The sequence below is a fragment of the Schistocerca gregaria genome, chromosome 7 (genome assembly GCF_023897955.1).
Source record: "Schistocerca gregaria isolate iqSchGreg1 chromosome 7, iqSchGreg1.2, whole genome shotgun sequence".
Taxonomy (NCBI): Eukaryota; Metazoa; Arthropoda; class Insecta; order Orthoptera; family Acrididae; genus Schistocerca; species Schistocerca gregaria.
In genome coordinates, this window is record NC_064926.1 from 164,754,149 (window position 1) to 164,776,325 (window position 22,177).

Consider the following 22,177-nt stretch of genomic DNA (forward strand, 5'->3'; position numbering starts at 1 on the left):
AGAGAACACGGACGAAAATTCACAACACAATCCATCAAGCTGTTGATACGGAATGTCCTCAGATATGAGGTGCACATCATCATCAATGGAGAACCCAAACAACTGGAAAGCATCATAACCGAACAGGTTTTCAGTGCCCGCATGATCCACCACATAAAACGTGAGGGGCCGAACAACAGACTTGTAGGCAGTGGAAGCATCAAACTGGCCCATGATAGGAATTTTCTGCTGATTATAAGTCCTCAGATTGCGCGTAACTGGAGACAAAGGAGGGGAACCCAACGCCAAATACGTGCGAGAATTAATGAGAGTTACTGCAGAGCCAGTGTCCACTTGCATGCGGATGTCTTTATTCAGAACACGAACAGTAACAAACAACTTATTTGTTTGAGAAAGCACACAGTGAACATCCATGTCCGACGCCTCGTCCTCGTCGACAGGAACTTTATGGGACTGACACACAGAAGCAATGTGGCCTTTTTTCCTACATGAATTACACGTGGCCCAACGTTTTGGACACGCTGCCCTGTCGTGCTGTACGAAACAACGGGGGCAAGAAGGAAGCGCGGAACGAACCGGCTTCTGTGGTTGCTGGTTTCGCTGCGAGCGTTGCGGCCCAACGCGACGTTGTTTACGCGAGTGAACCGCCGCCACATCTTCGTTCTCCTGTGCAACAGGCAAATTGTCCTTGTCGAGAGTTGACTGTACAGCGCCTACATCACACCACGCGTCTATTTGCGCGCCAGCAGCGTGAGACACTTCAAAGGATTGAGCGATGCTTAGAACTTCCGACAACGACGGGTTTGGCAGTTGTAGGGCACGTTGCCGAACTTCTTTATCAGGAGCAAGCCGTAGAATAGCATCCCTAACCATTGAATCCGCATAAGACTCGTGATGAGTGTCCGTGACAAACTGACATTTCCTACTCAGGCCATGTAGTTCCGCCGCCCAAGCCCGGTAAGATTGATGGGGCTGTTTACGACACCGGTAGAACGCCACGCGGGCGGCAACGACGTGGGTGTTTGTTCGATAATAGGCAGACAATAAGTCACACATTTCTTGGAAGGACAGGGAGGCTGGTTCCCGCAGAGGGGCTAACTGAGATAGCAGCTGATAGACCCGAGGGGAAATCCAAGATAGAAATAACGACTTACACATAGGAGCGTCGACAACGCCGAAAGCCAAGAAGTGTTGCCGCAAACGCTTCTCATAATTCTCCCAGTCTTCAGCGGCCTCGTCGTAAGGAGGGAATGGAGGCGGAGAAGAGGAAGACAGACGATGAGTAAGCGACGTCGACAGCGCCTGAATCGCTGCCGTCAGCTGTGTTTGTTGTTCAATGAGCGCTTGCATAAGCTGTTCCATGTCTGCCCCGTCACGAACACGCAAATCCACAACGCGGTGAAAATATCCCGACCTCGTCGCCAAAAAGTGTTATAAAATTTAATCACAATAATTGCGTGGATTTTCACACTCTCTCTTAGAAACAATAGCTGATCACATGATTACAACTCAGTCTCTCGTATTCGACTGCTGTGCCGTGACATGCGGCCGGTGCCGTTCGTAGCTAGGTGGCGCTCCCACGCTCATCTGATTTGCGGAGCGCCTCTATCGCCGTTTGTGCGTACTGTCGTGGCGGCACTGTTAAATGTCGTGGCACTATCACAACAGTAATACCCAGATTTTGAGAAGTCACTACTAAAAAGAAGATACAGCATAATTTTGCATAAGAAAATGAGTTACAATGAAGGTAATAAATTACAACTGTACCGAACATAAAAATAAACTCAGAATGTGAGAACATAGAAGTGAGGAGTCACACAGTGTTTGGCATTCATTTATTCTTGCTCTTCATCTTCTTAAATGTTCTAACACAGATATTACAGGGAAGAGCAGAAACTGTAATTTTTGCTAGTGACATAAACATATTAACCAAGGCCTCCACATCAGTACCTGGTTCCCAACAAATATTTCAACAATCTAACCTAACCAACTTTTAAAAATATAGTTATGCAATTTTAAACAAATAATGATTTGGCACTTCTGTAAGTATTAGATATTAATAGATGTGAACTAAGTGAAACACGTTTTAGAAAACTTTTAGATGTTATGATCTGAAACAATCTCAAGTTGACATATTTTGCAATTGTGAAAGTTTCTCAATATTCTGACCTGCATAAAAATTTTGGCTGTATTCAACTTCATCCTATGGAACTACCTTCTGGAGCATTGCAGACACACTCAAACAAATAGTTACTCTGCAAAACTGGATTGTAAGAATATTGTGTAAAGCAAGTAATTAAGCATCTTGCAGAGACTGCCTCAAACATCTGCATTTTATGCTGCTGTTGGTTATCAATAGCAAATTAAATTTACAATGATAACTCATTAGAATAATTTCCATGTGGTTAGAATAATTTCCATGTGGTTTCTGCCATCTTGCCTATCTATAATAACTGATAATTCATTGATAGAAAGAGAGAAGCTGTGAATATGTGCTGTGTTTATGGTCAAGTTTGATAGCTGACCTCCAGTTATGTTTCATTGTCTGTCATTTAGACTCAAAAAAATTATATAATAATAGGAAATTGTTGATAAATATTTAAGAAATGGATGTCTATGGCTCAGCATCTCCTGTACATGGTGAGCATTTGTCTTTTCTCATACTTCTTCTGAAGCCTAGCAAAATTAGTTTTAAAATGAAATTAAAATTGTTTCTTTCAACAATTTCAAAAGTACTGTGAACGAAATTTTGAGTACAAAATGCATAAGCATTCTACATTACTTTTAGGTTCCCCTAAAACTGATTGGATCTAGTTCATTCCAATTACTCATACATATAATCTATGAATTGTAATAGCAGCTAACTGAGTAACTCACACACTGCCAGGAATTTACATCATCATTGACACAACACAACATTTGATTCAACTGAATGGTCTGAGATGGTAACAAGCTACAGTAAATCAACAGTGACAACAGTGCAGTTTTATCCTCAGTGTAATTTGTGTTCTGGTGCTCTGTGCAAAATGTTCGATACTGCACAAAAACTTATGTCTCTTCTTCTACATGTGCCCAGTATCATTTCTTTATACATTTCTTGCACATAATTTCATATCTGTAACTTAATTGGTAATTTAGTAGTTGCTAGTGGCCATCTCTCTCTCCATCTGTCTTTGTGTGTGGTTTTCTCATACCACTGTTCCACCTCAATTGGGTAAAAAAGAACCTAGAGAAGTTGCTAAGAGTTTTCTCTTAATAACTGCTGGTTTAATGTATAATGAAGACAGTAGCTTCTTTGGTTGATGGCAGTTTCATTTGCAGTGAAGCCAGTTGCTTCTTTGGTTGATGGTTTCATTTTGGAATGGGTTTTGTACTAATTAGTAGATGATTTTAATTGAAACAGTTAGTTATGTCCATGTTGGAGAGTGTGTACTACTTTTAATGTTTGCAGGTCTCACTCTTCTGCTACCATATATCATTTCAACTCGAAGAAACTGGTCAGCGTGCAAGCTGAGAGTATTTGCTTTAGCAAATAAAAAGAGTGAACTTGAATTTGAGCAGAGGAGGTATGTATTTGTTAATTTTACAAGGAGCTGCACTGCATAAATATGTGTTTCTTGGAGCATATTTCTTATCCAGCACCTAGGCTTTTTTCCTAAAAATTGGTTTTTAGAAGTTTTGATCTGATTAGTTTCTTTTCCATATTATGTTGAGCATTACCCTTTCATACTAATTTCTTTAAATACCGTATTTCTTTTTATGTCTTTAGGTGGCAAACAAAGTTATTGCAAAATTACTTTTATTTTTAAAGACTCTTACCCATTACTTTTTTGTGTTTAATAAGCATTATAACTATAGCTCCTCTTTATTGCACTACCATAGTAACTGAAACCATTTGGCTGACTTCAAAATATGTTTCTAATTTTTACATGTGCTCTCTAGCATGTTCTGCACCACTCTTTTTACACCTTTCTTTATTTCCCTCAGATTCCAGACTCCAGGATTATTCTGCTTGTCTCTGTTCTATATTCTCCAGATTTGCTCTCAGTTTTTACTGTTTCTGGACCTAATTGAATGAAATAAGTAACTATATGCATAATCACTGTTCTTCCTTTTATAATATTATGAAAACTACTTAACTCTTAGTAAGAGTGTATGATGGCAACATACAGTATCCTGTTGCAGACCATTGTCTGCAATGTGATTTTTGTGACGTAGGTGCACATATGCTATTTTGCCTTTTTTTTTTTGTTTTGCTAAACTTTCGTTTGCATTTCATTTATTTTGATCCTGTTCATGACATATTTTCTCTAATCTTAGATTTGCTTGCTACACTTTCCATTACTTCCAAGATTTCAAGTTTTAAAATGTTGTTCGGTACAAATAGTTCATTTCATTCTCTTATGCTGGCTTGGCTGACTTCTCCTGTGTCTGTAAGTTTTCCAAGTTTTTTTTCCCCTTTCCTCAGCCAGAAGGGGCCACTTGCTCCAACAGCCATCAGTTGTACATAATTCTGTGCATTTTGTCTAATACAGCTTGGTACAAGTATGTGTTATTTAGCTGTCTAGCGATGCAGTTAATCACACAGATTGTTGTTGTTGTTGTTGTTGTTGTTGATGTTGTTGTTGTTGTGGTCTTCAGTACTGTGACTGGTTTGATGCAGCTTCCCATGCTGCCCTCCAATGCTAAATTTGTGATCCCTTGCTGCCTCAGGACATGTCCAACCAACTGATCCCTTCTTCTAGTCAAGTTGTGACACAAACTTCTCTTCTCCCCAATCCTATTCAATACCTCCTCATTAGTTACGTGATCTACCCACCTAATCTTCAACATTCTTCTGTAGCAACACATTTTGAAAGCTTCTATTCTGTTCTTGTCCAAACTATTTATTGTCCATGTTTCACTTCCATATATGGCTACACTCCATACAAATACTTTCAGAAACTACTTCCTGACACTTAAATCTATACTCGATGTTACCAAATTTCTTTTCTTCAGGAATGCTTTCCTTGCCATTGCCAGTCTACATTTTATATCCTCTCTTCTTCGACCATCATCAGTTATTTTGCTCCCCAAATAGCAAAACTCCTTTACTACTTTAAGTGTCTCATTCGTAATCTAATTCCCTCAGCATCACCTGACTTAATTCAACTGCTCTTCCAAGTCCTTTGCTGTCTCTGACAGAATTACAATGTCATTGGCGAACCTCAAAGTTTTTATTTCTTCTCCCTGGATTTTAATACCTACTCCAAATTTTTCTTTTGTTTCCTTTACTGCTTGCTCAATATACAGATTGAATAACATTGGGGAGAGGCTACAATTCTGTCTCACTCCCTTCCCAACACTGCTTCCCTTTCATGCCCCTCGACTCTTAAAACTGCCATCTGGTTCCTGTACAAATTGTAAATAGCCTTTCGCTCCCTGTATTTTACCCCTGCCACCTTTAGAATTTGAAAAAGAGTATTCCAGTCAACATTGCCAAAAGCTTTCTCTAAGTCTACAAATGCTAGAAACGTTGGTTTGCCTTTCCTTAATCTTCCTTCTAAGATAAGTTGTAAAGTCAGTATTGCCTCACGTGTTCAAACATTTCTACAGAATCCAAACTGATCTTCCCCGAGGTCGGCTTCTACCAGTTTTTCCATTCGTCTGTAAAGAATTCACGTTAGTATTTTGCAGCTGTGACTTCTTAAACTGATAGTTCGGTAATTTTCATATCTGTCAACATCTGCTTTCTTTGGGATTGGAATTATTATATTCTTCTTGAAGTCTGAGTGTTTTTTGCCTGTCTCGTACATCTTACTTACCAGATGGTAGGGTTTTGTCAGGACTGGCTCTCCCAAGGCCGTCAGTAGTTCTAATGGAATGTTGTCTACTCCGGGAGCCTTGTGCGGACTCAGGTCTTTCAGTGCTCTATCAAACTCTTCACGCAGTATCTTATCTCCCATTTCGTCTTCATCTACATCCTCTTCCGTTTCCATAATATTGTCCTCAAGTACATCGCCCTTGTATAAACCTTCTATATACTCCTTCCACCTTTCTGCGTTCCCTTCTTTGCTTAGAACTGAGTTTCCATCTGAGCTCTTGATATTCATACACGTGGTTCTCTTCTCTCCAAAGGTCTCTTTAATTTTCCTGTAGGCAGTATGTATCTTACCCCTAATGAGATAAGCTTCTACATCCTTACATTTGTCCTCTAGCCATGCCTGCTTAGCCATTTTGCACTTCCTGTCAATCTCATTTTTGAGACGTTTGTATTCCTTTTTGCCTGCTTCATTTACTGCATTTTTATATTTTCTCCTTTCATCAATTAAATTCAATATTTCTTCTGTTACCCAAGGATTTCCAGCAGCCCTTGAATTTTTACCTACTTTATCCTCTGCTGCCTTCATTACTTCATCCCTCAATGCTACCCATTCTTCTTCTACTGTGTTTCTTTCCCCCATTCCTGTCAATTGATCCCTTATGCTCTCCTTGAAACTCTGTACAACCTCTGGTTCTTTCAGCTTATCCAGATCCCATGTCCTTAAATTACCACCTTTTTGCAGTTTCTTCAGTTTTAACCTACAGGTCATAACCAGTAGATTGTGGTCAGAGTCCACATCTGCCCCTGGAAATGTCCTACAATTTAAAACCTGATTCCTAAATCTCTGTCTTATCATTATATAATCTATCTGATACCTTTTAGTATCTCCAGGATTCTTCCATGTATACAACCTTCTTTTATGATTCTTGAACCAAGTGTTAGCTATGGTTAAGTTATGCTTTGTGCAAAATTCTACCAGACGGCTTCCTCTTTCATTCCTTAGCCCCAATCCATAATCATCCACTATGTTTCCTTCTCTCCCTTTTCCTACTGACGAATTCCAGTCACCCATGACTATTAAATTTTCGTCTCCCTTCACTACCTGAATAATTTATTTTATCTCATCATAAATTTCATAATTTCTTCATCATCTGCAGAGCTAGTTGGCATATAAACTTGTACTACTGTAGTAAGCATGGGCTTTGTGTCTATCTTGGCCACAATAATGTGTTCACTATGCTGTTTGTAGTAGCTTACCCACACTCGTATTTTTTTATTCATTATTAAACCTACTCCTGCATTACCCCTATTTGATTTTGTATTTATAACCCTGTATTCACCTGACCAATAGTCTTGTTCCTCCTGCCACCGAACTTCACTAATTCCCACTATATCTAACTTTAACCTATCCATTTCCCTTTTTAAATTTTCTAACCTACCTTCCCGATTAAGGGATCTGACATTCCATGCTCCGATCCGTAGAACACCAGTTTTCTTTCTCCTGATAACGACGTCCTCCTGAGTAGTCCCTGCCCGGAGATCCGAATGGGGGACTATTTTACCTCCGGAATATTTTACCCAAGAGGACGCCATCATCATTTAATCATACAGTAAAGCTGCATGTCCTCAGGGAAAATTACGGCTGTAGTTTCCCCTTGCTTTCAGCCTTTCGCAGTACCAGCACAGCAAGGCCATTTTGGTTAATGTTGCAAGGCCAGATCAGTCATCCATCCAGACTGTTGCCCCTGCAACTAATGAAAAGGCTGCTGCCCCTCTTCAGGAACCACAAGTTTGTCTGGCCTCTCAACAGATACCCCTCCGTTGTGGTTGCACCTACGGTACGGCCATCTGTATTGCTGAGGCACCCAAGCCTCCCCACCAACGGCAAGGTCCATCGTTCATGGGGGGCTTCCATGTATACAACCTTCTTTTATGATTCTTGAACCCAAGTGTTAATTATGATTAAGTTATGCTCTGTGCAAAATTCTACCAGACGGCTTCTTCTTTCCTTCCTTAGCCCCAGTCCATATTCACCTACTATGTTTCCTTGTCTCTCTTTTCCTACTGTCAAATTCCAGTCACCCATGAGTATTAAATTTTCGTCTCCCTTCACTACCTGAATAATTTCTTTTATCTCATCATACATTTTGTAATTTCTTCAGTTTCAGTTTCTTCAGTTTTAATCACACAGATTATTAGCAGCAAATTTGTTACTAGTGTTAGCCCTAGTAGAGTATGCTTGCATTGATTTAAAGTACTTTCACAGTGATGTAAATGTTTTATGTTAACTGTAATTTTTTAAAATTTTTATGTGTTGATTTTTTTTAATGTGAAAATATTAGAAAATGTCTTTTGTACACATTATATTTGCCACATAGTGAGCTAATCGCAGTCTGCAGCTGTTTCATTAATTTATTAGTTGCATTCAACAAAATAACGTAATGGATATAGCAAAAAAAAAAAAATATATGTATTCTTGGGTGTGAGAGGAAGTAACTGAATGTACTTCATTATTACTAGGTCCCCTCTTCCCAAGTGAACAGACACTTAGTAAAACTTGCTGTGTGTACTGGATACCCTTCTCTTACCCTCTTCCTGCTTAATCATGAGTATTTTATAGTCCAGGCTCATTGTTGCTTTGGGATAAGTGATTGGTGTGAATATTAATGATCTCTGTCATCAGAGCTTCCTACATTACCTACTGACAAAGTAATTATTGTGTTCCAAATCAAAACAGAACAAATGATCCCCGACATTATTTGCCCATTGGGAACTCCCACCATGTTTCTGCTGAGCCTGTTTGACATAAATACAGAAAATCAATACTTACGCCAGCTTCACCAGGACTATATCCACAACAATATTTTTCCCATTTTAAAAGTGAGTTGTGACAATTTAAATTAGTTCATTACTTATTATTTTATTTGCAGCATGGCAAGTTTGTTGGCAAAATTTAGAATTGATTACTCTGATTTAAAAGTAATCCCAGATATAACCAAGAGGCCAAAGGACTCTACCATTGCCTTCTTCGAAGACCTTATCAGTAGTTTCAGATTGCCTGATAATCAAGAGTGTGACAGCGGAGATGGCAGTAAGTATTTATTATATATTTTTGTCATTTTTATATTTATTTTCTTCTAACCAAGGAAATAAAGGAAAATTAATGAAATAAAACAAACCTTTTCTATCCAAAGGACAATTCACTTGAGCTAACAGACACATGTAAAAGTACATGACTCTATCCTAGCTTTTGGAACTATTAGATCCATTCTTGAAGTATAGGCTGGGAAATATTAAGAAGGAAGAATCAGTCATTGAGTTCCCAGGATCAGAGGGGCCTATCTGCTTTGAAGATGAGGGGAGACCAAGGGGGAAGGGGGCATTAGAGTGAATAGGAGACAGAGTGGTAAGAGTGGTAAGTAATGATGAATTAAGAGAAAAAGAGACATAAATAGTGCTGTCCAGAACTAGGAATAAAAGGAAGTTGGGAGGGGGAGACAATGAGAAAGAGGGAAGGGAGAAGATCAAAGAAGAAAAAGTAAAACCAATAAAGAAAATAGTGGGACACAGTATATAGAATATCCATAAAATATATATAACAAAAAAGAGGATGATGATGTAGAAGAACAGAAGTAGACTGTAGGAATGGAAATTAAATCCAGGAGAGATTTGTGGAATGGGAAGTTCCCATCTCCAGAGTTCAGGGAAACTAGTATTTGGTGAGGAGATATAAATAGCCTGTTTGGTGTAAGAAGCAAATACATCCTTTGAGTCATACTGTAGACCATATTCACCAGTTGGATATTGGATGTACCCAAGGTTAACAGTTGTTTTACATCTATTCGTGTACTCAGCTAGTATAGAAATGGCCATTCCTATTGAAATTGACTCAGGAGTGTCAGCCCACTTTTGTGCAGGGTTGGGCAGCAGTTTAGTGTAGAACTGGACAGCAGCAGAGGGTCGTGTAGAACTGGACAGCAGCAGAGAGTTGTGTAGAACCAGCAGCAGTGGGTCGTGGCAAGGATGCAGGCAGGTAGCAGCTTAGTAAAACAATATCAACAATTAATCACTTTATTACAGCCCATGCCACTATACTCAGATGCTATGGTGTGGCAGCCATGCCCCTTGTAGCGAGTGGTGCAATAGACACATGCAGTGCAGTGATGGTTGTTGACCAGCCATCGGGTCATGGCTATGCATCCCAAAATGCTGATGCCCACAGCTACCTAGCAGCACACATCCCTGTTAGGCATACTGTGCTGCATGTGAGTGGTGTCTGTGGTACAGGAGGCAACTGAAACACTTGCAGAGGATGTCAGCCTCCTGGTGTGAAGTCCTGCCCTTGTGAGCAGCAGTGCTAGGTGCCAGGGCACCCACACCAGTGAAGAAGGGAGAGCAGCTGTGCCATCCTAGTTACGATCTGATGTCTCCTGGGCAGAGTTTGGGCTGCTGCTGGAAAGCACTTGGAGTGGCCTACTAGTGGAATGACACCAAGTGTCAGAAGAAAGGCTTGGTGCTGGCAGGTGGTGCCATGGTGGCAGCTGGCTGGTCTCAAATGGTGGTTGCTTGCTGACCCATTGTGCAGTACAAGACACTGGCTCATTTGTTGTGCCGATGCAACATTTCTGTGGAGAAACTGCTTACCCCATTCTGTAAGACGCCTGTCTTGCAGCTACACTGACAGGTTTGTGGTGCAGGGCCTGGTCTGTCTCTCTACATGTAAATAACTCCATTGCAGTAACTGGCATGCTGACATCCTGCACTCAACAGCTGCCTATGGCTTCTGCAATGCTGCACTACTACACTTCCATAGAATCGCAAAAAAATAGTGGTGGCACAAAAACACCACCATTCTTTGGAAGACCAACACCAGTTCTGTACACTGTAATGGGCTGCATGGGCAACAGTGTACAATTTTTACACAAATTGCTACGTTGCATGAACCATAAGATTTAGTGGCTGCAAATTTACCTTACAATGTGTGGTTCCTAGATCCTAACTTACCATTACAAGGGTACACTTGTCACACTAATTACTGGGCCATTAGTTTTCGTGAGAATGGACAACACAGTATACTGCTACTAATATCCTGCTAGCCATGTCATGGTGAGAACTCTCCACATACAGCTAACCACACTTTTCAAGCTCCTCATGACCTGTTCAGTAGCCTTATAATGTACTAAACAGCATGAAGTGTATTTGTCACTGGTACTTACTACTAAAATGTTATACAACAAAGAGTGATGCTGAAAAAGTCTTGCTCTCTCTTTAAATTATCCTTTGCATTTACTTTTAGCAGTACTGGGTTTGACTCCATAAAACTCTTATGCTTGGAGTCTCCTTAGTCTATCTGTTGGTTTTTTAACCTATATTGGTTTGGAACATCATTTGGCACTTTGTCCTTGTGACAACAGTTTCCCTTATGTTTTCCTAAAAAGATATATCCCAAACCTATCCTTGCACATGAATCATATATGGTACTATCACTTACATTACATCGACAGGTACTTCCACTTATCTCTCCACTGTAGTGCTAATCACAGACTGAATTCCTCCTGAAATGCTTGGCTTTCTGCTGCTCCTGCTCACCCACAGCAACTTCCTGTTGCCTTGTGACATTATATCATACAAATTAAGACTTTGTTGTTTTGTTACATCGGATGAAAGTTGCAACAGTAATCCATAGGCCACAGTTTCCTCCAGCTGAAATGTTGTCCCTTGAAGTTCTACCACGCGTCACAAAAGGTTAATTGTGGAATTATGTTCAGGCAGAAAGTTTGCCTCATACCTAGGATACACCTGTTGTGCACATTACTGCACTGCACTGTAAACAGGTCACAGCAACCTTCAGCAGCTTGCTCTGCAAGGCTCTCACTTCATGTTTGTGCTACTACAATGTTCCAAACTGCAGGTATACACCTTTCAACAATTTAGAAAACTTTGCAAGCATATTTACTGTTCCTTTTGCTATGCACATCCTGCTTCTGAGAAAACACATGCATCTACACTGATTCTTCCACATCATCTGCATCACAACGTCAACAGTTTCTTGTGCATCTCTTATAGTATCTAAAGAAACATTATCAACTCCAGTTCCACTCTTCACATCCTGATAATCAGTGCCACATGCACTTCCCTGTGCATCAAGCTCAGACTCTACAGCCTTTAAACATCACCCATTCTCAACCAGTGGGGCAAGTACTACTGTACTTAAAGTCATCCATGTTGCTATGCACTTACTTAGTAATTTTGGTACACCCCCTCCCTGGCTCTCACCCATCCACCTCCCACCCCCCACCCCCAACTCACTTTGTCTGGCAGTACGGCTACTCCAGATTCCATAATTCTACTGACATTGGAGACGACACTTCCTGTATTACTCGCCTTAATGTCAATAACATTGGTATTCTTCACATAGAGCCAGCTCTGTGCAACATTATTACCCTCTTCATTAGTTACCTTAATTTTCCCATTTAAAATATTGTCCCACCACTTGTTAAGTTTCATCCTACTCTTCACACTGTTGATAGACTTAACTATAGTAACATCAGTTGAACACTCTGTGGGAATAGTTAAAGGAGACACTAATCTTCCGCTCTTTCCCTTCCTTCTGCTTCCTTTTTGTCCCGCCTTAACCTATACCTTGTTTCCGCAAATCTCCTCTGCCCATTCTATAGGACCCTTGTTTCAGCACATCACTGGCGGGTTCACAGTGCTGGGCCTGGTCTGCCACACAATGCTTAAATAACCTCATCAAAGTAACTGGCTTGCTGACATACGGCACTCACTGACTGCCAAGGCCTCTGCAATGCCATCTACATCTACATCTACATCTACATGACTACTCTGCAATTCACATTTAAGTGCTTGGCAGAGGGTTCATCGAACCACAATCATACTATCTCTCTACTATTCCACTCCCGAACAGCGAGCGGGAAAAATGAACACCTAAACCTTTCTGTTCGAGCTCTGATTTCTCTTATTTTATTTTGATGATCATTCCTACCTATGTAGGTTGGGCTCAACAAAATATTTTCGCATTCGGAAGAGAAAGTTGGTGACTGAAATTTCGTAAAAAGGTCTCGCCGCGACGAAAAACGTCTATGCTGTAATGACTTCCATCCCAACTCGTGTATCATATCTGCCACACTCTCTCCCCTATAACGCGAAAATACAAAACGAGCTGCCCTTCTTTGCACCCTCTCGATGTCCTCCGTCAATCCCACCTGGTAAGGATCCCACACCGCGCAGCAGTATTCTAACAGAGGACGAACGAGTGTAGTGTAAGCTGTCTCTTTAGTGGACTTGTTGCATCTTCTAAGTGTCCTGCCAATGAAACGCAACCTTTGGCTCGCCTTCCCGACAATATTATCTATGTGGTCCTTCCAACTGAAGTTGTTTGTAATTTTAACACCCAGGTACTTAGTTGAATTGACAGCCTTGAGAATTGTACTATTTATCGAGTAATCGAATTCCAACGGATTTCTTTTGGAACTCATGTGGATCATCTCACACTTTTCGTTATTTAGCGTCAACTGCCACCTGACACACCATACAGCAATCTTTTCTAAATCGCTTTGCAGCTGATACTGGTCTTCGGATGACCTTACTAGACGGTAAATTACAGCATCATCTGCTGTGCTCTCACAGAACACTCAAAAATAATGGCAGCATTAGACTATATAAAAAATCTGTTCAGTGGACACATGTTAGTTGGTGAACACCATGCATGATTTTGCAATTTCTCTGTCTTTGTTTGTGAAGGTTTTACCAGTGGTGGAGCCACAGTAGGTGACAGTGAGTGGTTGCGTGGAGCAGCTTTTAGAATGGGAATATGCACAGGGATGAAACCATGGAGCAGAGGTAATAATTTGGAAATCTCATATGGTTTGACTCAGATGTTACTAGTTGTGTCGATGTAAGGCTTCTGTAAAAGTGAAGTTCATCAAGGTGAAAAACGAATCGCTCAAGTTTTGCATACCATTCACTCCAACACCATCACAAAATTATTATCAAAGACACAGACATGGAAGTCATAAGCATGAGCAACATGAAACACTTTCTCATCTTCCAAGAAATCTAAATATTTATGAAACAATAACAGAAATCGAAAATCTCATAAATGATAAGATCAACCAAGCAAATTACATACTTTTTAAATTAATAGAACATGTAGTACAATATTAAATAAAGGCACATGATTCTACCACACTACATATTACATCTCTCTTCCCCTTCCCTCCACTCTCTCTTCCACTCAGTGGAGGCTGTACAACCATTCCTCCCCCCCTCTCCCCCCCACACACATAATCCTTCTCTCCTGGGCACACCCCTTGCTGCTCCTCTTCCTCCTCCTCCTCGTCTTCCTCCTACATGTGCTCACTTTCTAGCATAATTACATTATAAGGAAATATCTGTCACAGAAAAGTAGTGTGAATAACAGCAAAGAGATGGCTTTTTGTTGATAACGATGGTTGGTAAATATGATGAGATACATGAAAATATGGAGAAATGATGGTTCACATAAATCATAAGAAAAAGAAATAAACCTTGTTTCTTATTTGACTCCAAACTAGCTGTTTATTTACTAGGTATTTGATATTAATGTATCCTAGTCAGTGCTGGCATTGGTTATGCTGATGTATAAACATGAGCAAACCAGAAATTTAAAATTGGTAGGAGATTTATTTCAGTCAGTTTATTTGGGTGAAAAGGAAAAGAGGCCGGGGATACTAAATATTTTGCCTGTTGAAGGTCAGTAATGCCCAGCCTTCTGGCTCATAATTTAATAATTTTCTCAAGTGAATTTTCCTTTTCTCTCAATAAATGTTTCACTTATCCATACTAATACAACTGATTTTGACGAAATTTGGTGTGGAGGTCCATTGGAAGAATTCACACTACTTAAAAAAAAAGACCACTAAGAGGCTGAAGTAATGAATGAAACCTCTTTTCTGGCATATGTGAACATAAACCATGTTAAAAAGTTATTAAATCTGTTGAATAATGCATAGCTACTTCAATAGCATGATTCATAGGTTCGTGCTCCTGCCCATGCCCCTCTGTATGTGCCGTTCAGCAATGACGCTATGTGTGCCGTGTCATTATGCATTGGGGCAGTTGGGAGGGCAGGGGGTGGAACATCACAAGCTGTTCGTATCTGAACAGACAGACATGTGAGGGCAGCTGACATTATTACGCGTACAAATATTATAAATTTGCACTGGACCAAATGTCAAATCATTTCCACATAGAACTATGTAATGTGGGCAGGCACAGCAATTAAACTTCATAATGAATGGAAGTACATACTTGACCTCCTTCTGTGCTGTACGCATGCAAACAACACCACAAAAGCCCCATTGTCCTGTTTTATTTATTTTGATGGCTTCGCCTCTTCAGGGGTTTGGTTTTTGACTATGTTGGGGGCATCTTGGCGCACTAATGTAGCACTGTTTTCACCTGAGGATGCTATTTTAATGCAGGCAAACCATTTGTGACAACAAAGAAATCACCAATTGCAGCAGTCATGATGGTTCATTTTATTTCCATTCATTACAAATTGCTTGCTGTTTTCTTTGTCAGTTTAATGTTATTTAATAAATATAGAAAATCATGTTATTTTAGTGCCCAACTTGATTCCTTGAAACAGGCATCCATTTTGTAGTAGATAACAGATATTTTATAATTTTAATTTTTGTATTTAATTTAGTTTGCATGCGTGCGCGCGTGGCGAGGGGTGGGGGTCAGGGGGAAGAGATCCTTTCTGTTGTGAATATTTTTCACTGACTTCTTCTCTCTCTCTCTCTCTCTCTCTCTCTCTCTCTCTTTTTACAAATAATTTTTTCCCCTCTCCAGTACCTGGAAGTTGTTCCATCTTCCCTGTTTCTATAACACTCTTTCCATCTTTTTGTTGGTTTGAATGATTGCAGTTCCCACTCGAATTGCTTTTGCTATGATCATAAATAAAGCTCAAGAACAAACACTCAAGAGTTACCGTGTGCATTTAGAAAACCTTTATTTTCCTTGTGGACAACTCTATATGGCGTGCTCACATGTATCTCGCCGACAAAATCTTTACAGTCTTGCAAAATATAGCAAGACCAGAAATGTTGTTTATAGAATGCTGTTGAGTTAAGATCATGCAATAAATAACTGATAAGAAAGTGAAAAAATGTAGTTTTTAATATTTTTAACTAAGATTTTACATATTGCAATAATGAAAACACATTCATTATGTACCTACATACTAGCACTACATACATTTATACATACATACTTACATTTCTATGCCACAATATACGCAGATAAATTACTTGCGTACTTCCACACCATCACTCATAACAATATTACTTGTGTGTGGGATAACCATGGGTAGCAGCTAGTGATTTTATAATTATTACAGACCTATTTGATAATTTGTGATGACTTTTTCTTTTTATTTTCAGTTTCCATTACTGAGGCAGAGCTTATAGCGATGACAGATAAAACAAACCGGCATCTTCGTCTACGGGAACTTGCGATGGAAAACTCTCTCGATGCTAACCTAGTTGTAATGTAAGTAGCTTTCTCCTTTTCAATAATGAGAAGGCCATGTTACTTCATTTGTAAAAATACATTTATTGCTTTACATCAACAAATGACAAACATTTGAAGTGGTACGTCCAGGATGGAATAATAACAGTATTATGGAAAGGTGGGATTGCTACTCACCATATAGAAGAGATGCTGAGTCACAAACAGGCACAATGAAAAGACTGCCATACATTTTAGCTTTCAGCCAGAAGGCCTTCTTCTGAAGTAGAAAACACACGCATGTTCACACAAACACAACTGCCACACACAGGACTACTGCCTCTGTCCACTGTGGCCAGACTCAACATCCAGCGAAAGTGGTCACATGTGCATCAGTTGTCCCGTAACTGTGTGTGTGTGTGTGTGTGTGTGTGTGTGTGTGTGTGTGTGTGTGTGTGTTTCTTCTACTTCAGAAAAAAAAAAAACCTTTTGAGCCATAAGCTGAACTGTATATCAGTATTTTAGTTTCACCTGTTTGTAATTCAATATCTCCTCTATATGGTGAGTAGAAATTTATCCTTTTCATAATATCATTGTAAATATTAGGTGGTAATGCTGTCATAGTGCTATAGTGGAAGGGTAAAACAAAATAAGAGACATATCACACAGATGTGGCTCATAAACAGGGAAAGCATTTGACAATATATATATATATATATATATATATATATATATATATATATATAATGACGATGTAAATAAAACAGAAAGAAACTTCCACATGGGAAAAATATATTAAAAATAAAGATTCCAAGACTTACCAAGCGGGAAAGCGCCGGCAGACAGGCACATGAACAAAACACACAGACACACACACAGAATTACAAGCTTTCGCAACTGGCAGTTGCTTCGTCAGGAAGGAAGGAAGGAGAGGGAAAAATGAAAGGGTGTGGGTTTTAAGGGAGAGGGTAAGGAGTCATTCCAATCCCGGGAGCGGAAAGACTTCCCTTAGGGGAAAAAAAGGACAGGTGTACACTCGCACACACACACACACATATCCATCCGCACATACACAGACACAAGCAGACATATTATATATATATATATATATATATATATATATATATATATATATATATATATATATATATATATATATATATATTAAAAATAAAGATTCCAAGACTTACCAAGCGGGAAAGCGCCGGCAGACAGGCACATGAACAAAACACACAAACACACACACAGAATTACAAGCTTTCGCAACTGGCAGTTGCTTCGTCAGGAAGGAAGGAAGGAGAGGGAAAAATGAAAGGGTGTGGGTTTTAAGGGAGAGGGTAAGGAGTCATTCCAATCCCGGGAGCGGAAAGACTTCCCTTAGGGGAAAAAAAAAAAAAAAAAAAAAGGACAGGTATACACACACACACACATATCCATCCGCACATACACAGACACAAGCAGACATATTTAAAGGCAAAGAGTTAAGGGCAGAGATGTCAGTCGAGGCGGAAGTACAGAGGCAAAGAAGTTGTTGAAAGACAGGTGAGGTATGAGCGGCGGCAACTTGAAATTAGCGGAGGTTGAGGCCTGGCGGATATCGAGAAGAGAGGATATACTGAAGGGCGAGTTCCCATCTCCGGAGTTCGGATAGGTTGGTGTTGGTGGGAAGTATCCAAATAACTCGGACGGTGTAACACTGTGCCAAGATGTGCTGGCCGTGCATCAAGGCATGTTTAGCCACAGGGTGATCCTCATTACCAACAAACACTGTCTGCCTGTGTCCATTCATGCGAATGGACAGTTTGTTGCTGGTCATTCCCACATAGAAAGCATCACAGTGCAGGCAGGTCAGTTGGTAAATCACGTGGGTGCTTTCACATGTGGCTCTCCCTTTGATTGTGTACACCTTCCGGGTTACAGGACTGGAGTAGGTGGTGGTGGGAGGGTGCATAGGACAGGTTTTACACCGGGGGCGGTTGCAAGGGTAGGAGCCAGAGGGTAGGGGAGGTGGTTTGGGGATTTCATAGGGATGAACCAAGAGGTTACGAAGGTTAGGTGGACGGCGGAAAGACACTCTTGGTGGAGTGGGGAGGATTTCATGAAGGATGGATCTCATTTCGGGGCAGGATTTTAGGAAGTCGTATCCCTGCTGGAGAGCCACATTCAAGGTCTGATCCAGTCCTGGGAAGTATTCTGTTACAAGTGGGGCACTTTTGGGGTTCTTCTGTGAGAGGTTCTGGGTTTGAGGGGATGAGGAAGTGGCTCTGGTTATCTGCTTCTGTACCAGGTTGGGAGGGTAGTTGCGGGATGCGAAAGCTGTTTTCAGGTTGTTGGTGTAATGGTCGAGGGATTCAGGACTGGAGCAGATTCGTTTGCCACGAAGGCCTAGGCTGTAGGGAAGGGACCGTTTGATATGGAATGGGTGGCAGCTGTCATAATGGAGGTACTGTTGCTTGTTGGTGGGTTTGATGTGGACGGATGTGTGCAGCTGGCCATTGGACAGATGGAGGTCAACATCTAGGAAAGTGGCATGGGATTTGGAGTAGGACCAGGTGAATCTGATGGAACCAAAGGAGTTGAGGTTGGAGAGGAAATTCTGGAGTTGTTCTTCACTGTGAGTCCAGATCATGAAGATGTCGTCAATAAATCTGTACCAAACTTTGGGTTGGCAGGCTTGGGTAACCAAGAAGGCTTCCTCTAAGCGACCCATAAATAGGTTGGCATACGAGGGGGCCATCCTGGTACCCATGGCTGTTCCCTTTGATTGTTGGTATGTCTGGCCTTCAAAAGTGAAGAAGTTGTGGGTCAGGATGAAGCTGGCTAAGGTGACGAGGAAAGAGGTTTTAGGTAGGGTGGCAGGTGATCGGCGTGAAAGGAACCTTTCACCTGACTCCATCAAACTCCTCACCCCACCGTCACCTCGCACTCCCACCTTCTACCTACTTCCTAAAATTCACAAACCCAAACATCCTGGCCGCCCCATTGTAGCTGGTTACCAAGCCCCCACAGAACGCATCTCTGCCTATGTAGATCAACACCTTCAAACCATTACATGCAGTCTCCCATCCTTCATCAAAGACACCAACCACTTTCTCGAACGCCTGGAATCCGTACCCAGTCTGTTACCCCCAGAAACCATCCTGGTAACCATTGATGCCACTTCCCTATACACAAATATCCCGCACATCCAGGGCCTCGCTGCAATGGAGCACTTCCTTTCACGCCGATCACCTGCCACCCTACCTAAAACCTCTTTCCTCGTCACCTTAGCCAGCTTCATCCTGACCCACAACTTCTTCACTTTTGAAGGCCAGACATACCAACAATCAAAGGGAACAGCCATGGGTACCAGGATGGCCCCCTCGTATGCCAACCTATTTATGGGTCGCTTAGAGGAAGCCTTCTTGGTTACCCAAGCCTGCCAACCCAAAGTTTGGTACAGATTTATTGACGACATCTTCATGATCTGGACTCACAGTGAAGAACAACTCCAGAATTTCCTCTCCAACCTCAACTCCTTTGGTTCCATCAGATTCACCTGGTCCTACTCCAAATCCCATGCCACTTTCCTAGATGTTGACCTCCATCTGTCCAATGGCCAGCTGCACACATCCGTCCACATCAAACCCACCAACAAGCAACAGTACCTCCATTATGACAGCTGCCACCCATTCCATATCAAACGGTCCCTTCCCTACAGCCTAGGCCTTCGTGGCAAACGAATCTGCTCCAGTCCTGAATCCCTCGACCATTACACCAACAACCTGAAAACAGCTTTCGCATCCCGCAACTACCCTCCCAACCTGGTACAGAAGCAGATAACCAGAGCCACTTCCTCATCCCCTCAAACCCAGAACCTCTCACAGAAGAACCCCAAAAGTGCCCCACTTGTAACAGAATACTTCCCAGGACTGGATCAGACCTTGAATGTGGCTCTCCAGCAGGGATACGACTTCCTAAAATCCTGCCCCGAAATGAGATCCATCCTTCATGAAATCCTCCCCACTCCACCAAGAGTGTCTTTCCGCCGTCCACCTAACCTTCGTAACCTCTTGGTTCATCCCTATGAAATCCCCAAACCACCTCCCCTACCCTCTGGCTCCTACCCTTGCAACCGCCCCCGGTGTAAAACCTGTCCTATGCACCCTCCCACCACCACCTACTCCAGTCCTGTAACCCGGAAGGTGTACACAATCAAAGGGAGAGCCACATGTGAAAGCACCCACGTGATTTACCAACTGACCTGCCTGCACTGTGATGCTTTCTATGTGGGAATGACCAGCAACAAACTGTCCATTCGCATGAATGGACACAGGCAGACAGTGTTTGTTGGTAATGAGGATCACCCTGTGGCTAAACATGCCTTGATGCACGGCCAGCACATCTTGGCACAGTGTTACACCGTCCGAGTTATTTGGATACTTCCCACCAACACCAACCTATCCGAACTCCGGAGATGGGAACTCGCCCTTCAGTATATCCTCTCTTCTCGATATCCGCCAGGCCTCAACCTCCGCTAATTTCAAGTTGCCGCCGCTCATACCTCACCTGTCTTTCAACAACTTCTTTGCCTCTGTACTTCCGCCTCGACTGACATCTCTGCCCTTAACTCTTTGCCTTTAAATATGTCTGCTTGTGTCTGTGTATGTGCGGATGGATATGTGTGTGTGTGTGTATACCTGTCCTTTTTTTTTTTTTTTTTTTTTTTCCCCTAAGGGAAGTCTTTCCGCTCCCGGGATTGGAATGACTCCTTACCCTCTCCCTTAAAACCCACACCCTTTCATTTTTCCCTCTCCTTCCTTCCTTCCTGACGAAGCAACTGCCAGTTGCGAAAGCTTGTAATTCTGTGTGTGTGTTTGTGTGTTTTGTTCATGTGCCTGTCTGCCGGCGCTTTCCCGCTTGGTAAGTCTTGGAATCTTTATTTTTAATATATTTTTCCCATGTGGAAGTTTCTTTCTGTTTTATTTATATATATATATATATATATATATATATATATATATATACACACACTTACCAAGCGGGAAAGCGCCGGCAGACAGGCACATGAACAAAACACACAAACACACACACAGAATTACGAGCTTTCGCAACTGGCAGTTGCTTCGTCAGGAAAGAGGGAAGGAGAGGGAAAAATGAAAGGATGTGGGTTTTAAGGGAGAGGGTAAGGAGTCATTCTAATCCCGGGAGCGGAAAGACTTCCCTTAGGGGAAAAAAAGGACAGGTGTACACTCGCACACACACACCCACACACACATCCATCCGCACACACACAGACACAAGCAGACATATTTAAACGTCTGCTTGTGTCCGCATGTGCGGATGGACATGTGTGTGGGTGTGTGTGTGTGTGTGTGTGTGTGTGTGTGTGCGAGTGTACACCCGTCCTTCCCCCCCCCCCACCCCCCCACCCCCCCCCACCCCCCGAAGGGAAGTCCCCCCGCTCCCGGGACTGGAACGACCCCCCACCCCCTCCCCCAAAACCCACATCCCCTCATCCCCCCCCCCCCCCCCCCCGGCGAAGCAACTGCCAGCCGCGAAAGCTCGCAACTCTGTGCGTGCTCCCGTGTGCCCCGCTCATGCGCCCACCCGCCCGCCGGCGCCCTCCCGCCGGGACTTTAAAGTGTAAAGGTAAAAACTCACTGCATAAAAATTGTGTGTGTTCAATTTTACCTCATACATTGCACTGAATGAAATGTAGGTAATATACTGAAATTTTATTTAACATTGGGAGCAGAACAATATCTCATTTTGTTCTTGAGTTATATGTTTTATTTCCAATGGATGATCGTGCACAATACATGCATTAATGTCCTTGTACCTCGCGAATAATGTGGTCATAACTATTGTCATATCTCC

At 41.8% G+C, this 22,177-nt stretch overlaps 1 protein-coding gene across 1 annotated transcript in view; it reads left to right on the forward strand.

Moving 5' to 3' along the window:
• The window catches only part of LOC126282233 (bumetanide-sensitive sodium-(potassium)-chloride cotransporter), a 584,688-nt gene that overhangs the window by 556,571 nt on the left and 5,940 nt on the right, over positions 1-22,177 (forward strand). Inside the window, exons 16-18 of the mRNA XM_049981810.1 lie at positions 3,452-3,566; positions 8,734-8,894; positions 16,252-16,360. Of these exons, the coding sequence (XP_049837767.1) occupies positions 3,452-3,566; positions 8,734-8,894; positions 16,252-16,360 (385 nt within the window). The remainder of the gene's footprint in view (positions 1-3,451; positions 3,567-8,733; positions 8,895-16,251; positions 16,361-22,177) is intronic.